This window comes from Bombina bombina, chromosome 6 (genome assembly GCF_027579735.1).
Source record: "Bombina bombina isolate aBomBom1 chromosome 6, aBomBom1.pri, whole genome shotgun sequence".
Classification (NCBI taxonomy): Eukaryota; Metazoa; Chordata; class Amphibia; order Anura; family Bombinatoridae; genus Bombina; species Bombina bombina.
In genome coordinates, this window is record NC_069504.1 from 703,811,066 (window position 1) to 703,835,726 (window position 24,661).

Genomic DNA, 24,661 nt, shown 5'->3' on the forward strand with positions numbered 1-24,661 from the left:
TTTTTTTGTTTTTCCACAGGTCCATGTAAGGAGTGTTCCCTTTCAAAATTTGTGAGCTGCCCTGCTGCCGGGTCAGATTATTTTTGAGGTAAGTGCTGTTCTTGGATCTGGCACTCAGGGGGTTAATTTATGTTTGCCTCTGTTCAGTTTTTATTTAACTCTTAGCTGCAAAATACACAACTGTGCCCCACAAAACTGCCGAGGCTGTTTGGTGGTTCTTAGGCTTTGTATTTGGCTAGTGTGTTTGGTTAAAACGTTAGTAACGTTTTTCTGACAGGCAGCTTAAATAACTATTTTGGGTCCTCTGGTTTCCTCCCGGCGGTGTTTTACTTGGAACTGTCATGCCGACCGGGAGGTTGTGTAAAAGCCCACGATGGGCGGAGTTTGGTTTGTTTGGCGCAAAGGTGCGCGCTCTTCCTCTCAGTATTGCGTTGACATTGTCTGTGAGAGGTTGTTCAGCTGCAGCTGCGATACCGGATATCTTCGAGGGAACGGTTTGAGAGTGAGATCGTTTTGAAAGTTATTTAGGAGGCTGGCTAAGCACCTCAGTTGGGGTTGTTAGGTGTAGAGGTGCTTGTAAGGCTCAGGGCTGTTTGCTTTTTCTGGGCTTTGTTTTTTTGGACCGTTTTTTTTTTTTTTTTAAAGAGACAGTAAAGTTTTATTTTTATTATTTTTTTTCAAACAATTTTTTTGTTTTTGTTTAATCTGTGTGTATAATGGACCAAGAGGACTTGCAAGCTGTTACCTGCAATTTGTCTAGACGCTAATGTAGAGCCACCTATTCCTTTCTGTTCCTCATGTATAGAGAGGACTTTACAGTATAGGGATAGGCTTTTTGATACAGTGTCTTCATTTTCTCAAGAAAATGTTGTTCAGGAGCCTCCTGTTCAAGCTGTAACGCAGTTTTCTCCACATTCATCCCATTCTTCACATGCAGTGCCCTGCGTTTGGTCTCAGGTTGGTTTTTCTTTACATGATATGGCTTCTCATATATCCTCTGCTGTATCTGAGGCTTTGTTCGCTTTTCCTGTATTGCAGGGCAAGCGTAAAAGGAGTTCTGATTCTGTTGCAGCTGTTTCTAATGTTTCTTCCCATTGGACTGAGGTAGAGGATATTTCAGTAGCGTCTAAAGGTGAAATTTCAGATTCTGATAGTGGCACTCCTTTGGCTTATTCTGAGGTTGTTTCTTTCAGTTTTAAGCTGGAGCATCTCCGTTTGTTACTCAGGGAGGTTTTGGCTACTTTGGATGACTGATTCGACAATCATAGTTACTCCTAAGAAGGCTAGTAAACTTACCAAATTCTTTGAGGTTCCTTCTGTGGCGGAAGTTTTTCCTGTTCCAGATCGTGTTTCAGAAATTATTGCACAGGAATGGGATTAGCCTGGAATTCCTTTTTCTCCTTCTCCTATTTATAGGAAGATGTTTCCTATTGCGGACTCTTTTGGAATCTTGGCAGACGGTTTCTAAAGGTGAGGGAGCTATTTCCACTTTGGCTAAGAGGACCACTATTCCTATTGAGGATAGTTGTTCTTTTAAGGATCCCATGGATAAGAAGTTATCTTTACTTAAAAGGATGTATGTTCACTAGGGATTTCAATGGCAACCTGCTGCGTGTATTGCGACACTTAGCAGTGCGGCTGCATATTGGTTTGATGCATTGTCTGATTCTATTCAACAGGATTCTCCTCTGGATGAAATTCAGGATAGAATTAAGGCTTTAAAATTTGCCAATTCTTTTATTGCGGATGCTTCTTTGCAGGTCATCAAGTTGGGAGCAAAGATTTCTGGCTTGGCTGTTTTGGCGCGCAGGGTTTTATGGTTTAAGTCTTGGTCTGCAGATGTGTCATCTAAATCTAAGCTTTTATCTATTCCTTACAAGGGGAAGACCTTGTTTGGGCCTGGCTTGACTGAGATTGGAAGCGGATTTTCTGAGCAGACAGTCGTTTCATCCGGGGGAGTGGGAGCTTCATCTGGTGTTCTCCAGTTTGATTCTCAGGTGGGGTCAACCGGAGTTGGATCTATGGTGTCTCGTCACAATGCCAAACTTTCGAAGTACGGTTCGAGGTTGAGGGATCCCCAAGCGGTTTTAATAGATGCTCTAGCAGTTCCTTGGAAGTTCAGTCTGGCATATGTGTTTCCTCCATTTGCCCTTCTTCCTCGAGTTATTGCTTGGATCCGACAGGAGAGGGCGTCGGTAATTCTCATTGCACCGGAGTGGCCTCGCAGGATCTGGTATGCAGATCTTGTGGAGATGTAATTCTTTCCAACTTGGAGTCTTCCGTTGAGCAAGGACCTTCTACTTCAGGGTCCCTTCCTTCATCCAAATCTCATTTCTCTGAAGCTGACTGTTTGGAGATTGAACGCTTGATTCTATCTAAGCGTGGTTTTTCTGAGTCCGTTATTGAGACTATGATTCAGTCGCGTAAGCCTGTTACTAGAAGATTTATTACAAGATATGGTGTAAATATCTGTATTGGTGTGAATCTAAGGGCTACTCTTGGAGTAGAGTTAGGTTTCCTAGAAATCTGTCTTTTCTCCAGGAGAGTCTGGAGAAAGGTTTGTCTGCTAGTACCCTGAAGGGTCATATTTCTGCTTTATTTATTTTGTTACATAAACGCCAAGTTTGCGACTCCTCCTTGGAGTCTTAATTTAGTTCTGAGAGTTCTTCAACAGGCTCCGTTTGAGCCTATGCATTCTTTGGATATTAAGTTGTTAACCTGGAAGGTTTTGTTTTTGGTTGCCATCTCTTCGGCTCGAAGAGTTTCGGAGCTTTCTGCGTTGCAATGTGAGTCTCCTTATTTTTCATTAGGTTTTCTTGAAATTGTAGTTCCTTCTTTGTGTCCTAATCTTCTCATAAAGAACGTTTGTTGCACAATCTGGATGTAGTTCATGCATTGAAATATATTATTTGCAGGAGACTAAGGATTTTCGCCAGTTTTCTTCTTTATTTGTTGTTTTTTCTGGGAAACGTAAGGGTCAGAAAGCTACTTCTCTTTCTTGTTGGTTGAGGAGTGTTATTCGCTTGGCTTATGAGACTGCTGGTCAGCAGCCTCCTGAGAGAATCACGGCTCATTCCATGAGGGCTGTTTCTTCTACTTGGGCTTTCTAAAATTGTGCTTCTGTAGATCAGATTTGCAAGGCTGCCACTTGGTCATCTTTACATACTTTTTCTAAATTTTACAAATTTGATACTTTTGCTTCTGCTGAGGCTGTTTTTGGGAGAAAAGTTCTTCAAGCAGTGGTGCCTTCCGTTTAGGCTAACTGTCTTGTCCCTCCCTTATCATCTGTGTCCTTTAGCTTGGGTATTGATTCCCAACAGTAATTATGATGATCCGTGGACTCACTGTATCATTAGAAAGAAAATGAAATTTATGCTTACCTGATGAATTTGTTTCTTTCTTGACACAGTGAGTCCACGGCCCCGCCCTGTATTTTCAGACAGTTTTTTTTTTTTTTTTTTTTTTTTTATAAACCTCTGCACCTTATATTATTTTCCTTTCTCCTTTCCCTTTGGTCGAATGACTGGGGGATTGTGGGTAAGGGGTGTAGTATTTAAAGGGACAGTCTAGGCCAAAATAAACTTTCATGATTCAAATAGAGAATGTAATTTTAAACAATTTTCCAATTTACTTTTATCACCAATTTTGCTTTGTTCTCTTGGTATTCTTAGTTGAAAGCTTAACCTAGGAGGTTCATATGCTAATTTCTTAGACCTTGAAGCCCACCTCTTTCAGATTGCATTTTAACAGTTTTTCACTAGAGGGTGTTAGTTCATGTATTTCATATAGATAACACTGCTCGTGCACGAGAAGTTATTTGGGAGCAGGCACTGATTGGCTAGACTGCAAGTCTGTCAAAAGAACTGAAAAAAGGGGCAGTTTGCAGAGGCTTAGATACAAGATAATCAGAGGTTATAACTGTGTTGGTTATGCAAAACTGGGAAATGGGTAATAAAGGGATTATCTATCTTTTAAAACAATAAAAATACTGGTGTAGACTGTCCCTTTAACAGCTTTGGCTGTGGTGCTCTTTGCCTCCTCCTGCAGGCCAGGAGTGATATTCCCAATAGTAATTATGATGATCCGTGGACTCACCATGTCAAGAAAGAAACAAATTTATCGGTAAGCATAAATTTCATTTTTTGCATAGCGGTTACTGGTATTTTATTTAACCTCTTAGCAGTCAGTAACTCAAACATATAGACTTGCATTCGCAATTTTGTTAGCTGCCAAATGCAGAACAAGGCAGCCACTTGCAACATTCAGCTCTTTTGGGAGCCAGAGTTCTTGTGAAAGTGCAACTCACTAAGATCTGTGCAAATTCAAGAAGAAATCTGGCTCTGAAAGTAGCTGACTGCTGCCTTCTTCTGCATTCAACAGCTAATGAAACTGCCGAATGCACGTGCCTAACAAGTTGTTAATCCTCGGTTACATACATAGCAATACTATGATTGTCAGCCCTGCTTTACTTTGCTTCAGTATCTAAGTCTTTAAATACCTAGAAATCTTAAAAGGCAAACTTTTATATATACAAAAAAAAAAAGCAGCAGCAACAAAACTCCTGTTATTTTAAGCGCACCATAGGGCTTCATTTTCCAAGCTGGCGTAGCAGCTTCGAAGCCCTTGAGGTGTAGGCTACAACAAATTGTTTTGTTAGTTTCTTAGCCTCTCTGCCACCTTCGAGGTGGATGGTTAAAATTAACTGGACTAATCCGTCTGGGGTGATTAACACTCACTGTAGGTGGTGGCGTTGCACAAGCATCTGTCTCTCCGCAATCCTGGCCAGATAGGTTCCCTGGTTGGGAACCTTGTCTGCCCTGACAATGATAAATGGGGCCAGTAATTTCACTTTGAGACTAGAAGAACCATACAATAACTACTGCAGGATTGTATTGGATATTTGTTTACCTTTTTAAAAGGGCACGTTATCTATATCATGAATCTTTTGAAAATTATGCAGCGTATATGTAAAAAGCTAACTAGAAAATTAAACGTGAACATCTCTATGAACAGGAAGATATTTTACTTCAAAATGTTTTCAGCGACATCCCATTATAAAAGGACTTTAAAGAGACAGTCAAGTCCAAAACAAACTTTCATAATTCAAATAGGTCATGTAATTTTAAACAACTTTGCAATTTACTTTTATCACCAATTTTGCTTTATTCTCTTGGTATTAGTTGAAAGCTAAATCTAGGTAGGCTCATATGCTAATTTCTTAGACCTTGAAGACCGCCTCTAATCTGAATAAGCATTTTGACAGTTTTTCGCCACTAAGAGGGCGTTAGTTCATGTGTGTCAGATAACATTGAGCTTGTGCACGTGAAGCTCCTAGGAGTCAGCACTGAAGAAAAAGAACTGAAATAAGGGGCAGTTTGCAGAGGCATAGATACAAGGTAATTACAGAGGTAAAACATGTATTATTATAACTGTGTTGGTTATGCAAAACTAGGGAATGGGTAATAAAGGGATTATCTATCTTTTTAAACAAAAATTTGGGTGTTGACTGTCCCTTTAAGCAGCCAATCAGGATACTTGTCTGGGGACTTACAAAGGAAGTATGCATTTGGTATGTACAGGAACAGTAATTTTATTTTCTTCTTGGGAAATCTTACAAGATTATAGTGAAATCCTACAAGATCACAGTAAAGCACTGATGATGCTGATTGTTTATTTATTTTTTACCATACAGGTAACAGTAATAAGAATAGCTGAAGAATAATTGCTCACAGTGCATTTACTGCTGTTATCTAAATACATTGTGATGTAATATCTTCCTTTTTTTACATAGAGATGTTAATGTGATATTGATATTCTCTTGCCTGCTTTTTGCAGATATTTGGCATCACTTTCAAGTGATTTAGCTAATGGGTAACACATCCCTTTATATTTAACCCCTTTCACTGTAGTTAGAAGGAAGAAGAAAAAACTGCAAGATGATACAACATCCAAAAACAGAAGCTCAAATGCCTGCATGAAGGTGTCATACAGCATTTAAGATCGAAAGTGGTAACTTGCAGGCATAGATAGCATATGCGCCAGCCATACATATTTTATTTACTTTGGCTCACAGACCCAGCAGAAGACCGCAAAATAGGGATTTGGCATCTTAATTGTTAATAAAGATCTAATAGTGAAAAAAATAATAATCATGGTATGCTATTTAAAGGAATACTGAACCAAATTTTTTTCTTTTACGGTTCAGATGGAGCATGCAATTTTAAGCAACTTTCTAATTTACTCATTAATTTCTCCAACATAGGTGTGTCCGGTCCACGGCGTCATCCTTACTTGTGGGATATTCTCTTCCCCAACAGGAAATGGCAAAGAGCCCAGCAAAGCTGGTCACATGATCCCTCCTAGGCTCCGCCTACCCTAGTCATTCTCTTTGCCGTTGTACAGGCAACATCTCCACGGAGATGGCTTAGAGTTTTTTAGTGTTTAACTGTAGTTTTTATTATTCAATCAAGAGTTTGTTATTTTAAAATAGTGCTGGTATGTACTATTTACTCAGAAACAGAAAAGAGATGAAGATTTCTGTTTGTATGAGGAAAATGATTTTAGCACCGTAACTAAAATCCATGGCTGTTCCACACAGGACTGTTGAGAGCAATTAACTTCAGTTGGGGGAACAGTGTGCAGTCTCTTACTGCTTGAGGTATGACACATTCTAACAAGACGATGTAATGCTGGAAGCTGTCATTTTCCCTATGGGATCCGGTAAGCCATGTTTATTAAGATAGTAAATAAGGGCTTCACAAGGGCTTATTAAGACTGTAGACTTTTTCTGGGCTAAATCGATTCATTATTAACACATATTTAGCCTTGAGGAATCATTTATTCTGGGTATTTTGATATGATTATATCGGCAGGCACTGTTTTAGACACCTTATTCTTTAGGGGCTTTCCCTAATCATAGTCAGAGCCTCATTTTCGCGCCGGTATGGCGCACTTGTTTTTGAGGACAGCATGGCATGCAGCTGCATGTGTGTGGAGCTCTGATACATAGAAAAGTCTTTCTGAAGGCATCATTTGGTATCGTATTCCCCTTTGGGCTTGGTTGGGTCTCAGCAAAGCAGATTCCAGGGACTGTAAAGGGGTTAAATATAAAAACGGCTCCGGTTCCGTTATTTTAAGGGTTAAAGCTTCCAAATTTGGTGTGCAATACTTTTAAGGCTTTAAGACACTGTGGTGAAATTTTGGTGAATTTTGAACAATTCCTTCATACTTTTTCGCAATTGCAATAATAAAGTGTGTTTAGTTTAAAATTTAAAGTGACAGTAACGGTTTTATTTTAAAACGTTTTTTGTGCTTTGTTATCAAGTTTATGCCTGTTTAACATGTCTGAACTACCAGATAGATTGTGTTCTGACTGTGGGGAAACCAAGGTTCCTTCTCATTTAACTATATGTATTTTATGTCATAAAAAAATTTAGTAAAAATGATGCCCAAGATGATTCCTCAAGTGAGGGGAGTAAGCATGGTACTGCATCATCCCCTCCTTCGTCTACACCAGTCTTGCCCATACAGGAGGCCCCTAGTACATCTAGTGCGCCAATACTCCTTACTATGCAACATTTAACGGCTGTAATGGATAATTCTATCAAAAACATTTTAGCCAATATGCCCACTTATCAGCGAAAGCGCGACTGCTCTGTTTTAGAAAATTCTGTAGAGCATGAGAACGCTGATGATATGGTTTCTGAAGGGCCCCTACACCAGTCTGAGGGGGCCAGGGAGGTTTTGTCTGAGGGAGAAATTTCAGATTCAGGAAACATTTCTCAACAAGCTGAACCTGATGTGATTACTTTTAAATTTAAGTTGGAACATCTCCGCGCTCTGCTTAAGGAGGTGTTATCCAATTTGGATGATTGTGATTATCTGGTCATTCCAGAACCACTATGTAAAATGGAAAAGTTCTTAGAGGCCCCGGGGCCCCCCGAAGCTTTTCCTATATCCAAGCGGGTGGCGTACATTGTTAGTAAAGAATGGGACAGGCCCGGTATACCTTTAGTACCTCCCCCCATATTTATAAAATTGTTTTCCTATAGTCGACCCCAGAAAGGACTGATGGCAGACAGTCCCCAAGGTCGAGGGGGCGGTTTCTACTCTACACAAGCGCGCCACTATACCCATAGAAGATAGTTGTGCTTTCCAAGATCCTATGGATAAAAAATTAGAAGGTCTGCTAAAGATGTTTGTTCAGCAAGGTTCCCTTCTACAACCAATTGCATGCATTGTCCCTGTCACTGCAGCCGCGTGTTTCTAGTTTGATGAGCTAGGAAAGGCGATTATTAGTAATTCTTCTTCTTATGAGGAGATTATGGACAGAATTCGTGCTCTTAAATTGGCTAATTCTTTCACCCTAGACGCCACCTTGCAATTGGCTAGGTTAGCGGCGAAAAAATTCTGGGTTTGCTATTGTGGCGCAGAGCGCTTTGGTTAAAATCTTGGGCAGCGGATGCGTCTTCCAAGAACAAATTGCTTGACATTCCTTTCAAGGGGAAAACACTCTTTGGCCCTGACTTGAAAGAGATTATCTCTGATATCACTGGGGGCAAGGGCCACGCCCTTCCTCAGGATAGGTCTTTTCAAGACCAAAAATAAACCTAAGTTTCGTCCCTTTCGCAGAAACGGATCAGCCCCAAGGGCTACGTCCTCTAAGCAGGAAGGTAATACTTCTCAAGCCAATCCAGCCTGGAGACCTATGCAAGGCTGGAACAAAGGAAAGCAGGCCAGGAAACCTGCCACTGCTACCAAGACAGCATGAAATGCGGGCCCCCGATCCGGGACCGGATCTGGTGGGGGGCAGACTCTCTCTCTTCGCTCAGGCTTGGGCAAGAGATGTTCTGGATCCTTGGGCGCTAGAAATAGTCTCCCAAGGTTATTCTCTGGAGTGCAAGGGGCTTCCTCCAAGGGGGAGGTTCCACAGGTCTCAGTTGTCTTCAGACCACATAAGAAGACAGGCATTCTTACATTGGGTAGAAGACCTGCTAAAAATGGGAGTGATTCATCCTGTTCCATTAGGAGAACAAGGGATGGGGTTCTACTCCAATCTGTTCATAGTTCCCAAAAAAGAGGGAACGTTCAGACCAATCTTAGATCTCAAGATCTTGAACAAGTTTCTCAAGGTTCCATCGTTCAAGATGGAAACCATTCGAACACTTCTTCCTTCCATCCAGGAAGGTCAATTCATGACCAAGGTGGATTTCAAGGATGCGTATCTACATATTCCTATCCACAAGGAACATCATCGGTTCCTAAGGTTTGCATTCCTGGACAAGCATTTCCAGTTCGTGGCATTTTCTTTCGGATTAGCCACTGCTCCTAGGATTTTCTCATAGGTACTAGGGTCCCTTCTGGCGGTGCTAAGACCAAGGGGCATTGCTGTAGTACCTTACTTGGACGACATTCTGATTCGAGCGTCGTCCCTTCCTCAAGTAAAGGCTCACACGGACATTGTCCTGGCCTTTCTCAGATCTCACGGATGGAAAGTGAACGTGGAAAAGAGTTCTCTATCTCCGTCAACGAGGGTTCCCTTCTTGGGAACTATAATAGACTCCTTAGAAATGAGGATTTTTCTGACAGAAGCCAGAAAAACAAAACTTCTAGACTCTTGTCGGATACTTCATTCCGTTCCTCTTCCTTCCATAGCGCAGTGCATGGAAGTGATAGGTTTGATGGTAGCGGCAATGGACATAGTTCCTATTCAGACTTGTCTCCGAAGATACAAGTAAATCAGAGGACCAGAGACTCATTCCGTTGGTGGCTGTCCCTGGACAACCTGTCACAAGGGATGACCTTCCGCAGACCAGAGTGGGTCATTGTCACGACCGACGCCAGTCTGATGGGCTGGGGCGCGGTCTGGGGATCCCTGAAAGCTCAGGGTCTTTGGTCTCGGGTAGAATCTCTTCTACCGATAAATATTCTGGAACTGAGAGCGATATTCAATGCTCTCAAAGCTTGGCCTCAGCTAGCGAGGGCCAAGTTCATACATCAACCATCAGGGGGGAACAAGGAGTTCCCTAGCGATGGAAGAAGTGACCAAAATCATTCTATGGGCGGAGTCTCACTCCTGCCACCTGTCTGCTATCCACATCCCAGGAGTGGAAAATTGGGAAGCGGATTTTCTGAGTCGTCAGACATTGCATCCGGGGGAGTGGGAACTCCATCCGGAAATCTTTGCCCAAGTCACTCAACCGTGGGGCATTCCAGACATGGATCTGATGGCCTCTCGTCAGAACTTCAGAGTTCCTTACTACGGGTACAGATCCAGGGATCCCAAGGCGGCTCTAGTGGATGCACTAGTAGCACCTTGGACCTTCAAACTAGCTTATGTGTTCCCGCCGTTTCCTCTCATCCCCAGGCTGGTAGCCAGGATCAATCAGGAGAGGGCGTCGGTGATTTTGATAGCTCCTGCGTGGCCACGCAGGACTTGGTATGCAGATCTGGTGAATATGTCATCGGCTCCACCATGGAAGCTACCTTTGAGAGACCTTCTTGTTCTAGGTCCGTTCGACCCACTCCAGCTGACTGCTTGGAGATTGAACGCTTGATCTTATCAAAGCGAGGGTTCTCAGATTCTGTTATTAATACTCTTGTTCAGGCCTGAAAGCCTGTAACCAGAAAAATTACCACATAATTTGGTATATCTGTTGGTGTGAATCTGCAGGATTCCCTTGGGACAAGGTTAAGATTCCTAAGAGTCTATCCTTCCTTCGAGAAGGATTGGAAAAAGGATTATCTGCAAGTTCCTTGATGGGACAGATTTCTGCCTTGTCTGTGTTACTTCACAAAAAGCTGGCAGCTGTGCCAGATGTTCTAGCCTTTGTTCAGGCTCTGGTTAGAATCAAGCCTGTTTACAAAATTTTGACTCCTCCTTGGAGTCTCAACCTAGTTCTTTCAGTTCTTCAGGGGGTTCCGTTTGAACCCTTACATTCCGTTGATATTAAGTTATTATCTTGGAAAGTTTTGTTTTTGGTTGCAATTTCTTCTGCTAGAAGAGTTTCAGAATTATCTGCTCTGCAGTGTTCTTCTCCTTATCTGGTGTTCCATGCAGATAAGGTGGTTTTGCGTACTAAACCTGGTTTTCTTCCAAAAGTTGTTTCTAACAAAAACATTAACCAGGAGATAGTTGTGCCTTCTTTGTGTCCTAATCCAGTTTCAAAGAAGGAACGTTTGTTGCACAACTTGGATGTAGTTCGTGCTCTCAAATTTTACTTAGCAGCTACTAAGGATTTCAGACAAACTTTGTCTTTGTTTGTTGTTTATTCTGGTAAACGGAGAGGTCAAAAAGCAACTTCTACCTCTCTCTCCTTCTGGATTAAAAGCATTATCCGATTGGCTTATGAGACTGCCGGACGGCAGCCTCCTGAAAGAATCACAGCTCACTCCACTAGGGCTGTGGCTTTCACATGGGCCTTCAAGAACGAGGCTTCTGTTGATCAGATATGTAAGGCAGCGACTTGGTCTTCACTGCACACTCTTTCTAAATTTTACAAATTTGATACTTTTGCTTCTTCTGAGGCTATTTTTGGGAGAGAGGTTTTGCAAGCCGTGGTGCCTTCCATTTAGGTGACCTGATTTGCTCCCTCCCTTCATCCGTGTCCTAAAGCTTTGGTATTGGTTCCCACAAGTAAGGATGACGCCGTGGACCGGACACACCTATGTTGGAGAAAACAGAATTTATGTTTACCTGATAAATTACTTTCTCCAACGGTGTGTCCGGTCCACGGCCCGCCCTGGTTTTTTTAATCAGGTCTGATAATTTATTTTCTTTAACTACAGTCACCACGGTAACATATGGTTTCTCCTATGCAAATATTCCTCCTTAACGTCGGTCGAATGACTGGGGTAGGCGGAGCCTAGGAGGGATCATGTGACCAGCTTTGCTGGGCTCTTTGCCATTTCCTGTTGGGGAAGAGAATATCCCACAAGTAAGGATGACGCCGTGGACCGGACACACCGTTGGAGAAAGTAATTTATCAGGTAAACATAAATTCTGTTTTTCCTTCTTTCTCTTGGTATCTTGATTTAAAAAAGCAGAAATGTAAGCACCTGGGTAGGGCTTGCTGATTGTTAGCTAAATGTAGCCACCAATCCGCAAGCGCTACCCATGGTGCTGAACTAAAAATGGTCCGGCTCCTAAGCTTACATTCCCACTTTATCAAATAATACTAAATGAACAAAGAAAAAAATAGGCGTAAATTAGAGAGTTAGTTAAAATTGCATTCTCTGAAATTAAAAATAGATTTTGACTTGTCTAATAAGGACTTTTTTGCATATCTGCAACTAAGACATTTTGTTCAAGATTTAGTTAAGAAAATGGGCTGGGAATGGGGACTGGGTATACTGGAGAGCTGGCTAGCTTTAACAAGGAATGGTCATATGTCGATTGCACCGTGCTATCATCTTCTGAGTACAAATAAAGGAGTCTCGGTACGGGCAAAATTGGTCGCTTACTGGAATGAATTAATCCCACAAAGTAATATTGAAATAAATACTATTCAATTATCAATTAAGAAAATTTCTCAAGTAACATTATCTGCAACCTGGAGAGAGGCGCATGTTAAACTCCTACATGGGGCATATTTTACCCCTAAGAGAGGCTTCAAATGTGCCAACATGGGATTTTATAAATATCCAAAATGTTCACTTCAGGCAGCTGATCTAATCCACATGTTCTGGCACTGTCCAAAGATCAAAAATCTTTGGGCTAAGGTGGAATATTGGCTCAAGAATGTGCTCAAGATAGCTAATCTTTCACTTACATTATATCAGACAATATTTTGTCTTAAGAAAGAATCTGGCAGGCAAAATGAGAGAATAGTAATCTCTGCCATTCTTGCTACTAGATATTTAATTTGTAAAAAATGGAAAAGCTGTGTAATTCCAAGTATCTCTGAGATAAAAAACTGCATGAAAAGCAATGCATTTTAGAACAGAGTGACGCAGATATAAATAATGATCAGGACATTAAAAGATTTTTTGACAAATGGGCGGTTTTTTTAAGAATTTTTCCTGTACCTGAAATGAACTATATAATCTTTCCTTTCAGGAATACAGAAATTGTTTTATTAGGGAATTGGTAAACACCAAAAGAGAGGTAGCATTAAAGTTGACTCCCCCTTTCTTTTTCCCCTCTTTCTCTCTACCTTTTTTTTTTTTTTTTTGCTGGGCTGCTTCTCTGCACGGGAGGGGTATGGGTTTGGGGGAGGGTTCAGGGGGGGGGGGTTGAAAATAAAAATCCCAAGTAATGTCAATAAGTAAGCTGAATGTGTTATATCAATATGTAGACTAGTTAAAATATATCTGTATGCATAGCTAAATACAGTTCTATATGAATGAACTTATGTATAATTTATGGACTATGCTATGTGTTTAAAGCTGTTTATATCTGTTTAACATTTTCTTGGATTACAAATAAAAGTTTAAAAAAAAAAATTGCATTCTCTATCTGAATCATGAAATAAAAAATTGCAGGTTCAATAACACTTTAAAGGGACAGTCAGCACTAAAATTGTTGTTTAAAAAGATAGAGAACGCCTTTACTACCTATTCCCCAGCTTCGGACAAACCAACATTGTTCTATTAATATACTTTATAACATTTAAACCTCTAAATTTCTGCCTGTTTCTAAGTCACTATAGACAGCCCCTTATCACATTCTTTTTTAATTTGCTTTTCACAACAGGAGACTGCTAGTTTATGTGGGCCATATAGATAACATTGTGATCTCGCCTGTGGGTTCTGCAGAACACAGCTAAAATGCAAGTCAATAGATAATAAATAAAAAGTTGTGATCAGGGGGCTGTCAGAAGATGCTTGGATACAAGGTAATCAGAGGTAAAAAGTATATTAATATAACCATGTTGGTTATGCAAAACTGAGGAATGAGTAATAAAGGGATTATCTATCTTTTTAAACAAAACAATTTTTTGAGTTAACTGTCCCTTTGTCAGCTTGGCATTTGTTTTCCTTCTATTTCATGACACAGTATTTTTATTTTATTTTTAAGCTCTTGTTCTAAATTCCTATTTTCCTCTAATACATTTCTTCTTTACTTTGTTAAATCTCATAATGAACACCTTCCACTAAATCCTCTCTTTCTGAATCCACCCTGCAGATCCCAAGACGAAGGAGTGGCTTGCCAAACACTTGGATCCTGTGTTTGGATACCCACAGTTTGTGAGGTTCAGCTGGAGCACAGCACAGAGTATCCTGGAAAGCAAAGCGGCCCCAGTTCTCTGGTGAGCAAAAGACAGGTGTAATGAAGAAATAGCAAAGTGCATGTCTGCTGGATAGAGGGTTAATAAAGTACAATCCCCTTCTCAATTCATTGTAAAGACATATACAACCTGTAGGTGCTGTTTCCTTCTCTGCTTATCTTGGCCTTGGTTCCTCATGTTTGTTGTGATCATCTAGATTAGCGGTGTCAGATTATTTTGCATGAGGGAGAGAGAAAGAGGTCGGACAGACCTTGTGTTGCATTAGAAGGATTTCAGCGTACGTCACACTCCCTCCCCCATCTTATCCATACACAGCTCTTTTTATTGCTCTCCAATATGTGTCCCTTCATTCTAACCATCTGTTTTGACCCATATTAAAGGAATCTTACACAGTATGAGATTGTAATATAAAATGTTTAATTATGTGTAGTTGAAAAAATGCCCTATTTCCTGTATCTTTTTTTTTTTTTTTTTGAAATGTTTGCTTTTCTAAATTCCACTGAGTTTCTTTAAAGTATTGGGTGCCGCCATGTTTGAACTTGTTGCTGCTTATCTGTTTCCCCTGCTGAAAACAATTGGGGACAGATCTAAAACGGGCAATAAAAAGGGTTTGCACACAGCTTTGTTTGTACAAACAGAGATAAATAAAAAATAAAAAACTAGTTCTACATTATAGAAGCTAAACCTTTACACTTACATTTTCAATATATAAACAACTAGTCCAATTGTAAAAATACATTTAAATATTCTAAGGCTAATCTTTGATTTGACTACTTCATATCTAGCATGTAGTTGCTGTTTAACAACCATTAGGTTTCATCTTTGCACATACCATGTGACTACAGGCCTACTTATAAAAGGGACAGTGAACTACTTTTCTCTTGTAAGATGTATCGAGTCCACGGATTCATCCATACTTATGGGATATTCTCCTTCCCTACAGGAAGTGGCAGAGAGAGCACCCACAGCAGAGCTGTCCATATAGCTCCTCCCTTAGCTCCACCCCCAGTCATTCTCTGCCTGCTTAACTGCTAGGAAGGGCAAAGGGAGTGTGGTGACAAAAATGTTAGTTTTTATTTTCTCAAGCAAAAGTTAGTTATTTTAAATGGTACCGGTGTGTACTATTTACTATCTGGCAGAAAAGGGATGAAGATTTCTGCAAGGAGGATGATGATCTTAGCATTTTGTAACTAAGATCCTCTGCTGTTCTCACAAGGGCTGAAGAGTAAAGGAAAACTTCAGTTGGGGGAACAGTTTGCAGGCTAAACTGCATTAAGGTATGTTCAGTCTATTTTTTTCTAGGCAGACTGTTATTTCTAGAAAAGGCTGGCAATATCCCCATGAGGGAAAGGTAAGCTGTATTCAGTAAAAGAGGAATCCAAGCTTGCATAAAGGGCTCATAGTTACTGGTGACACTAATAGGAAAAAACGTTTTGGTTTAATTACAAATAAAACGTTTTTTGAGGGACTTTAAGGGGTCTTTGTGGCTTGTTTAAGGGTTATTAACCCACATGGCTAGTTTAAGAAACACTCTGTGGTGTTTTTTAGGCCCATAACATCGAGTGAGGTGGGAGGGGCCTATTTTCAGTTGCACAGTTTACCTCAGAAGCATCCAGCTACTTCTCCAGAGATTCCTGCTGTATTTGAGGGCTGTAAGGAGGTTTTTTTCCCCACAAATCGTTCCTAAAGGGCAGGTAGGCGCCACAGCAGAGCTGTGGCAAGGTGCTGAACGTTATTTTACCGGTTTTGAAGTTTTTTCAATCCGGTTTTTACATTAAGGGGTTAATTGTTTATTTGCATAATGGTGCAAAGTTACTAAGGCTTTATGATGCTACTGTAAAAATTTCGTTTTGTTTACTGCTTTTTTACACTATTTTGCAGAGTTTGTGCAGCTTTTTTTCTCTTAAAGGCACAGTACCGTTTTTGTTTAAAGTGTTATTTTCTTTGATTAAAGTGTTTTCCAAGCTTGTTTGTTTCATTACTAGCCTGTTTAACATGTCTGACAACAAGGAAAATCCTTGTTCTATGTGTTTAGAAGCAATTGTGGAACCCCCTCTTAGAATGTGTCCCACTTGCACTAATATGTCTATAAATTATAAAGAGCATATTTTAGCACTTAAAAATATTGCAATAGATGATTCTCAGTTAGAAGGAAATGAGGGTTTAGCATCTAGCTCTCCCCTAATGTCACAACCAGTAACGCCCGCACAAGTGACAAGTACCTCTAATGCGTCTAATTCATTTACTTTACAAGACATGGCCATAGTTATGAATAAAACCTTCACAGAGGTTTTCTCTAAACTGCCTGGTTTACAAGGAAAGCGTGACAGCTCTGGGTTAAGAACAAATGCTGAGCCGTCTGACGCTTTAGTAGCCGTATCCGATATACCCTCACAATGTTCTGAAGTAGGGGTAAGGGATTTGTTATCTGAGGGAGAGATTTCTGATTCAGGAAAGACGCTCCCTCAGACAGATTCTGATATGACGGCCTTTAAATTTAAAGGATTACTATCTGTTATAATTTTTAAGCTAAACAACTAACATATTAAAGTTAATAAACATTAATTAAAACCTACTGACCTATATTTTCTCCAAAACGAAGTTTCATAACGTTCTAAAAGTTATATCTTTTATTCGCCGATGATGTCACGTTATCCTGCCCACTATTTTCAGCACTGCATGTTCAAAATACTTAAACCAATAACTTTGTGTTTAAAGCGCCATTTTGAAACCTAGGTATTGTAAACGGATTGGTACAGAGCAAAGGATACCCACTGAGTGGGTTTGGAAATCAATTAAATTTGCAGACAAGATTTCTGATATACGGTAGAGATATGTTAATGAAATGCTATTGATAAAAAGCGTATTTGGGGTAGTTAGTTAGTAACAGGCATAGAAAATATTTACTTACAGTGGCCCTTTAAGCTTGAACACCTCCGCTTATTGCTCAAGGAGGTATTAGCTACTCTAGACGATTGTGACCCTATAGTGGTCCCAGAGAAATTGTGTAAAATGGACAGATACTTAGAGGTTCCTGTTTACACTGTTTTTCCAGTCCCTAAGAGGATTGTGACTATTGTTACTAAGGAGTGGGATAGACCAGGTATTCCGTTCGCTCCCCCTCCTGTTTTTAAGAAAATGTTTCCCATATCTGACACCATACAGGACTCGTGGCAGACTGTTCCTAAGGTGGAGGGAGCTATTTCTACTCTTGCTAAGCGTACAACTATACCTTTCGAAGACAGTTGTGCTTTCAAAGATCCTATGGATAAAAAATTAGAGGGTCTCCTAAAGAAAAATTTTGTTCATCAAGGTTTTCTTCTCCAACCTATTGCATGCATTGTTCCTGTAACTACTGCAGCTTCTTTCTGGTTTGAGGCTCTAGAAGAGGCTCTCTAGGTGGAGACTCCATTGGAGGATATTATGGATAGAATTAAGGCCCTTAAGTTGGCTAATTCTTTCATTACAGATGCCGCTTTCCAAATGGCTAAATTAGCGGCAAAGAATTCAGGTTTTGCCATTTTAGCACGCAGGGCGTTATGGCTTAATTCCTGGTCTGCTGATGTGTCATCAAAAAAAAGTTGTTGAACATCCCTTTCAAAGGAAAGACCCTATTCGGGCCTACACTGAAAGAAATTATTTCAGACATCACTGGAGGGAAAGGCCATGCCCTCCCTCAGGATAAAACAAATAAGATGAGGACCAAACAAAATAATTTTCGTTCCTTTCGGAACTTCAAAGGTCCCGCTTCAGCTTCCCCTGCAGCAAAGCAAGAGGGGAATTCTGTCCAAGCCAAGTCAGTCTGGAGACCTAACCAGGCTTGGAACAAAGGTAAACAGGCCAAGAAGCCTGCTGCTGCCTCTAAGACAGCATGAAGGGGTAGCCCCTGATCTGGGACCGGATCTAGTAGGGGGCAGACTCTCTTCGCTCAGGCTTGGGCAAGAGATGTTCACGATTCCTGGGCTTTAGAAATTGTGTCCCAAGGATATCTTCTGGACTTCAAAGACTCCCCCCCCCCAAGGGGGAGAGTTCACATTTCTCAATTGCATGCAAACCAGACAAAGAGAGAGGCGTTCTTACGCTGTGTAGAAGACCTACATACCATGGGAGTGATCCGCCCAGTTCCAAGAGCGGAACAAGGGCTAGGTTTTTACTCCAACCTGTTTGTGGTTCCCAAAAAAGAGGGAGCTTTCAGACTGATCTTGGATCTCAAAATTCTAAACAAATTCCTCAGAGTACCATCTTTCAAGATGGAGACTATTCGGACTATTCTTCCTCTGATCCAGGAGGGTCAATATATGACTACCGTGGATTTAAAGGATGCGTATCTACACATCCCTATTCAGAGATCATCATCAATTCCTCATATTCGCCTTTCTGGACAGGCATTACCAGTTTGTGGCCCTTCCTTTCAGGTTGACCACAGCTCCCAGAATTTTCACAAAGGTGCTAGGGTCCCTTTTGGCGGTTCTAAGACTGCGGGGTATAGCAGTGGCGCCTTATCTAGACGACATCTTAATTCAGGCGTCGACTTTCCAGCTAGCCAAGTCTCACACGGAAATCGTGTTGGCTTTTCTGAGATCTCACGGATGGAATGTGAACATAAGAGTTCTCTCGTCCCTCTCACAAGAGTTTCCTTCCTAGGGACTCTTATAGACTCGGTAGAAATGAAAATATTTCTGACGGAGGTCAGAAAATCAAAACTTTTAATCACTTGCCGAGCTCTTCATTCCATTCCTCGGCCATCAGTGGCTCAGTGTATGGAGGTAATCGGACTCATGGTAACGGCAATGGACATAGTTCCTTATGCCCGCCTACACCTCAGACCACTGCAACTATGCATGCTCAAACAGTGGAATGGGGATTATGCAGATTTATCTCCTCAACTGCATCTGGACCAAGAGACCAGAGATTCTCTTTTCTGGTGGTTGTCTCAGGACCACCTGTCTCAGGGAATGTGTTTCCACAGGCCAGAGTGGCTCATAGTAACGACAGATGCCAGCCTGCTAGGCTGGGGTGCAGTCTGGAAATCCCTGAAAGCACAGGGCTTATGGTCTCAGGAGGAATCTCTCCTCCCGATAAACATTCTAGAACTGAGAGCGATATTCAATGCGCTTCAGGCATGGCCTCAGCTAGCTGCGGCCAAATTAATCCGATTTCAGTCGGACAACATCACGACTGTAGCCTATATCAATCATCAAGGAGGAACACGGAGGTTTCTAACGATGATGGAGGTAACCAAAATAATCCGATGGGCGGAGGATCACTCTTGCCATCTCTCAGCAATCCATATCCCAGGGGTAGAGAACTGGGATGTGGATTTCCTAAGTCGTCAGACTTTTCATCCGGGGGAGTGGGAGCTCCATCCGGAGGTATTTGCCCAGCTGACTCAGCTATGGGGCACACCAGAATTGGATCTGATGGCGTCCCGACAGAACGCCAAACTTCCTTGTTTGGAAGGCGGTACTGATACATTCTCTAGCAGTGCCCTGGTCCTTCAATCTGGCGTATGTATTTCCACCGTTTCCTCTTCTCCCACTTCTGGTTGCCAGAATCAAGCAGGAGAGAGCTTCAGTGATTCTGATAGCGCCTGCGTGGCCACGCAGGACTTGGTATGCAGACCTGGTGGACATGTTATCTGTTCCACCGTGGACTCTGCCATTGAGGCAGGACCTTCTAATCCAAGGTCCATTCAAGCAACCAAATCTAACTTCTCTGCGTCTGACTGCTTGGAGATTGAACGCCTGATTCTATCAAAGCGTGGTTTCTCTGAGTCGGTCATTGATACCATGATTCAGGCTAAAAAGCCTGTCACCAGGAAAATCTATCATAAGATTTGGCGCAGATATCTTTGTTGGTGTGAATCCAAGGGTTACTCATGGAGTAATATTAGGATTCCTAGAATTTTGTCCTTTCTCCAAGAAGGATTGGAGAAGGGATTATCAGTTAGTTCCTTTAAAAGGGACAAATATCTGCTTTGTCTATTCTTTTACACAAACGTCTGGCAGATGTCCCAGACGTTCAAGCGTTTAGTCAGGCCTTGGTCAGGATCAAGCCTGTATTTAAACCTGTTGCTCCACCATGGAGCCTAAATTTGGTTCTTAATGTTCTTCAAGGGGTTCTGTTTGAGCCTATGCATTCCATAGATATTAAGCTTCTATCTTGGAAAGTTTTGTTTTTAGTAGCTATCTCTTTGGCTCGAAGAGTTTCTGAGTTGTCTGCTTTACAGTGTGACTCACCTTACCTAGTTTTCCATGCAGATAAGGTGGTTTTGCATACCAAACCTGGGTTTTTTCCTAAGGTTGTTTCTAATAGGAATATCAATCAGGAGATTGTTGTTCCTTCGCTATGTCCTAATCCTTCATCAAAGAAGGAAAGTCTGTTGCACAATCTTGATGTGGTTCGTGCTTTAAAGTTCTACTTACAAGCAACTAAAGATTTCCATCAAACATCTTTATTGTTTGTTGTTTATTCTGGTAAACGGAGAGGTCAAAAGGTTACGGCTACCTCTTTCCTTTTGGCTGAAAAGCTTCATCCGTTTGGCTTATGAGACTGCTGGCCAGCAGCCTCCTGAAAGAATTACTGCTCATTCTACTAGAGCAGTGGCTTCCACATGGGCTTTTAAAAATGAGGCTTCTGTTAAACAGATTTGTAAGGCGGCGACTTGGTCTTCGCTTCATACTTTTTTCCAAATTTTACAAATTTGATACTTTTGCTTCTTCGGAGGCTATTTTTGGGAGAAAGGTTCTTCAAGCAGTGGTGCCTTCCGTTTAAGGTACCTGTCTTGTCCCTCCCTTCATCCGTGTCCTAAAGCTTTGGTATTGGTATCCCATAAGTATGGATGAATCCGTGGACTCGTTACATCTTACAAGAGAAAACAGAATTTATGCTTACCTGATAAATTTCTTTCTCTTGTGATGTATCGAGTCCACGGCCCGCCCTGTCTATTTAAGACAGGTAGTATATTTTTATTTAAAAAACTTCAGTCACCACTGCACCCTATAGTTTCTCCTTTTTCTTCCTAGCCTTCGGTCGAATGACTGGGGGGTGGAGCTAAGGGAGGAGCTATATGGACAGCTCTGCTGTGGGTGCTCTCTCTGCCACTTCCTGTTGGGAAGGAGAATATCCCATAAGTATGGATGAATCCGTGGACTCGATACATCACAAGAGAGAAATTTATCAGGTAAGCATAAATTCTGTTTTTTGAATGCATCTTAAAAAAAGTCATTTCAAATATATTAGGTGTTCTTGTAGTGAAAAACAGAATGTTTTGTTGTTGGTCACATTGCTTCCATCGTTAAAGCACTGGTAGTTCTGCTTTTCAGCCAGTGCACATGGCTGTGGTCTTCCTGACAACTAACTTTATAATTGTATTTAATATTTTTATTTGTGTGTGTGTGCATTAGAGACAAAATACCTATTGCTGTACATTATTAGTTTTTGTTTTGTGTTTTTTCCTTGAGCAGGGCTGATGAGGATGATGATGCAGACGGTGCAGCTGGTAAATCTACCCCATCCGTCAAGTCCTTTTTTGTGCAAAAGGAGGTGTCTCAGCCTCGAATCCACAGGTTTTTTCAGGAAAGACAACTGGAGCCATTGGTGGATTTATAAGGAAATAAAAATGTCACTGAGACATTTAATATCAATAATACTGAGATGTATTTGGATCTACAGCACTTGGTATAAAGCTCAGATTTCATAGGGACAGCTGTTTGTGTGCACCCTGCATCTCAGCATTGTAAGACATTTACTCTAGCCCTGTGTAGATATAATAACCATTGTCCTATGCACGTCCTGTATATCTGAGATGACATTTCTGAGAGTGTAATAAAGATGTATGCTGGTCTTATATTTCAACAATGTGACATTTGAAAGGACTTTGTGCTCACAATTTTTGAGCTGTGTTCTGAATAAAAAAAAGTTTTTTTCAAATTTTGTAAATTTTATATCTTGCAAATGAGGTAGCATATCTTGTTGCTATGACCCATTGTAATGCCAGGACAAACACTGGCTCACAGAGATGTGAGTGATGTGCATCTTGTGTTACGTGTGATGTTTATACTTTGCCTAGTGGTCTTTGACATTGATAGCCCTATTAAAATAAACACAATTGTTAATAAATATGATTGCAAAATATTTTGTGTAAACCTTTTGTATGTTTATGTATAGATTTATACTTATTTGGTATAGTATCATTTAAGATATGCTTTCTAGTTTACTTGTGTTTGTAAATGTTACTAGGCAACAGCAAGGCTTTATATTAATCTGTGAGTAAGGCACAGTTAGCATTTCCACTGTGCAGGTCTGAGAGCATATGCAACTACTGACAAGTATGTACACATCTTGATTATTGAATCGATTTAAATGGTGTATGTATCAGTCTAAACCTTTGCAATACTGTGAGATCTGTACCTCGTTCTCACTGTGGTCAGTCTTAGAGTTAAAAAAAAAACCCAAACACTTGACTTAACAGACCACATAGAAAACTATTCTAGTGTTATAGAGCTACGATATTGCTAGGGCTTGCAACTAACTTTAAAAATAGATTAATTAGCTGATTATTTTTTCAATTATCGGGGGGAAAAAAACTTTTTCTCCAACATTGGTGTGTCCGGTCCACGGCGTCATCCTTACTTGTGGGATATTCTCTTCCCCAACAGGAAATGGCAAAGAGTCCCAGCAAAGCTGGTCACATGATCCCTCCTAGGCTCCGCCCACCCCAGTCATTCTCTTTGCCGTTGCACAGGCAACATCTCCACGGAGATGGTTAAGAGTTTTTTTGGTGTTTAAATGTAGTTTTATTCTTCTATCAAGTGTTTGTTATTTTCAAATAGTGCTGGTATGTACTATTTACTCTGAAACAGAAAAGGATGAAGATTTCTGTTTGTAAGAGGAAGATGATTTTAGCAGACAGTAACTAAAATCGATTGCTGTTTCCACACAGGACTGTTGAGATGAAGTAACTTCAGTTGGGGGAAACAGTTGGCAGACTTTTCTACTTAAGGTATGACTAGCCATATTTCTAACAAGACCATGTAATGCTGGAAGGCTGTCATTTCCCCTCATGGGGACCGGTAAGCCATTTTCTTAGTTAAACATAAAAGAATAAAGGGCTTCAAAAAGGGCTTAAAAACTGGTAGACATTTTTCTGGGCTAAAACGATTGCTTTACTAGGCATATTATGCAGATTCTAACTAATTATTGGTATTATAATCTTGGGGAACGTTTAGAAAAACGGCAGGCACTGTGTTGGACACCTTTTTCAGATGGGGGCCTTTCTAGTTATAGACAGAGCCTCATTTTCGCGCCATTAATGCGCAGTTGTTTTTGGAGAGCAAGGCATGCAGATGCATGTGTCAGGAGCTAAGAATCACTGAAAAAGCTTATAGAAGGCGTCTTGTGGTATCGTATTCCCCTCTGGGCTTGGTTGGGTCTCAGCAAAGCATATAGCTGGGACTGTATAGGGGTTAAATGTAAAAACGGCTCCGGTTCCGTTAATTTAAGGGTTAAAGCTCTGAAATTTGGTGTGCAATACTTTTAATGCTTTAAGACACTGTGGTGAAATTTTGGTGAATTTTGAACAATTCCTTCATACTTTTTCACATATTCAGTAATAAAGTGTTTTCAGTTTGAAATTTAAAGTGACAGTAACGGTTTTATTTTAAAACGTTTTTTGTGCTTTTTGACAAGTTTAAGCCTGTTTAACATGTCTGTACCATCAGATAAGCTATGTTCTATATGTATGAAAGCCAATATGTCTCCCCATTTAAATTTATGTGATAATTGTGCCATAGTGTCCAAACAAAGTAAGGACAGTAATGCCACAGATAATGATATTGCCCAAGATGATTCCTCAAATGAAGGGAGTAAACATGATACTACATCATCCCCTACTGTGTCTACACCAGTTATGCCCACACAGGAGGCCCCTAGTATATCTAGTGCGCCAATACTTATTACCATGCAACAATTAACGGCTGTAATGGATAACTCCATAGCAAATCTTTTATCCAAAATGCCTACTTATCAGAGAAAGCGCGATTGCTCTGTTTTAACACTGAAGAGCAAGAGGACGCTGATGATAACTGTTCTGACATACCCTCACACCAATCTCAAGGGGCCATGAGGGAGGTTTTGTCTGATGGAGAAATTTCAGATTCAGGAAAAATTTCTCATCAAGCTGAACCTGATGTTGTGACATTTAAATTTAAATTAGAACATCTCCGCGCACTGCTTAAGGAGGTGTTATCTACTCTGGATGATTGTGACAATTTGGTCATTCCAGAGAAATTATGTAAGATGGACAAGTTCCTAGAGGTTCTGGTGCCCCCCAACGCTTTTCCTATACCCAAGCGGGTGGCGGACATAGTAAATAAAGAGTGGGAAAGGCCCGGCATACCTTTTGTTCCCCCCCCTATATTTAAGAAATTATT

At 40.8% G+C, this 24,661-nt stretch overlaps 1 protein-coding gene across 2 annotated transcripts in view; it reads left to right on the forward strand.

The window, feature by feature from the left end:
• RNASEH2A (ribonuclease H2 subunit A) overlaps nt 1-22,364 on the forward strand; it is a 48,557-nt gene extending 26,193 nt beyond the window's left edge. For both annotated transcript variants that reach the window (XM_053716033.1, XM_053716034.1), the window contains exons 7-8: nt 14,126-14,249; nt 21,695-22,364. In XM_053716033.1, the coding sequence (XP_053572008.1) occupies nt 14,126-14,249; nt 21,695-21,839 (269 nt within the window). In that variant the 3' untranslated portion in view covers nt 21,840-22,364. The remainder of the gene's footprint in view (nt 1-14,125; nt 14,250-21,694) is intronic.
• Nucleotides 22,365-24,661: the final 2,297 nt, after the last annotated feature.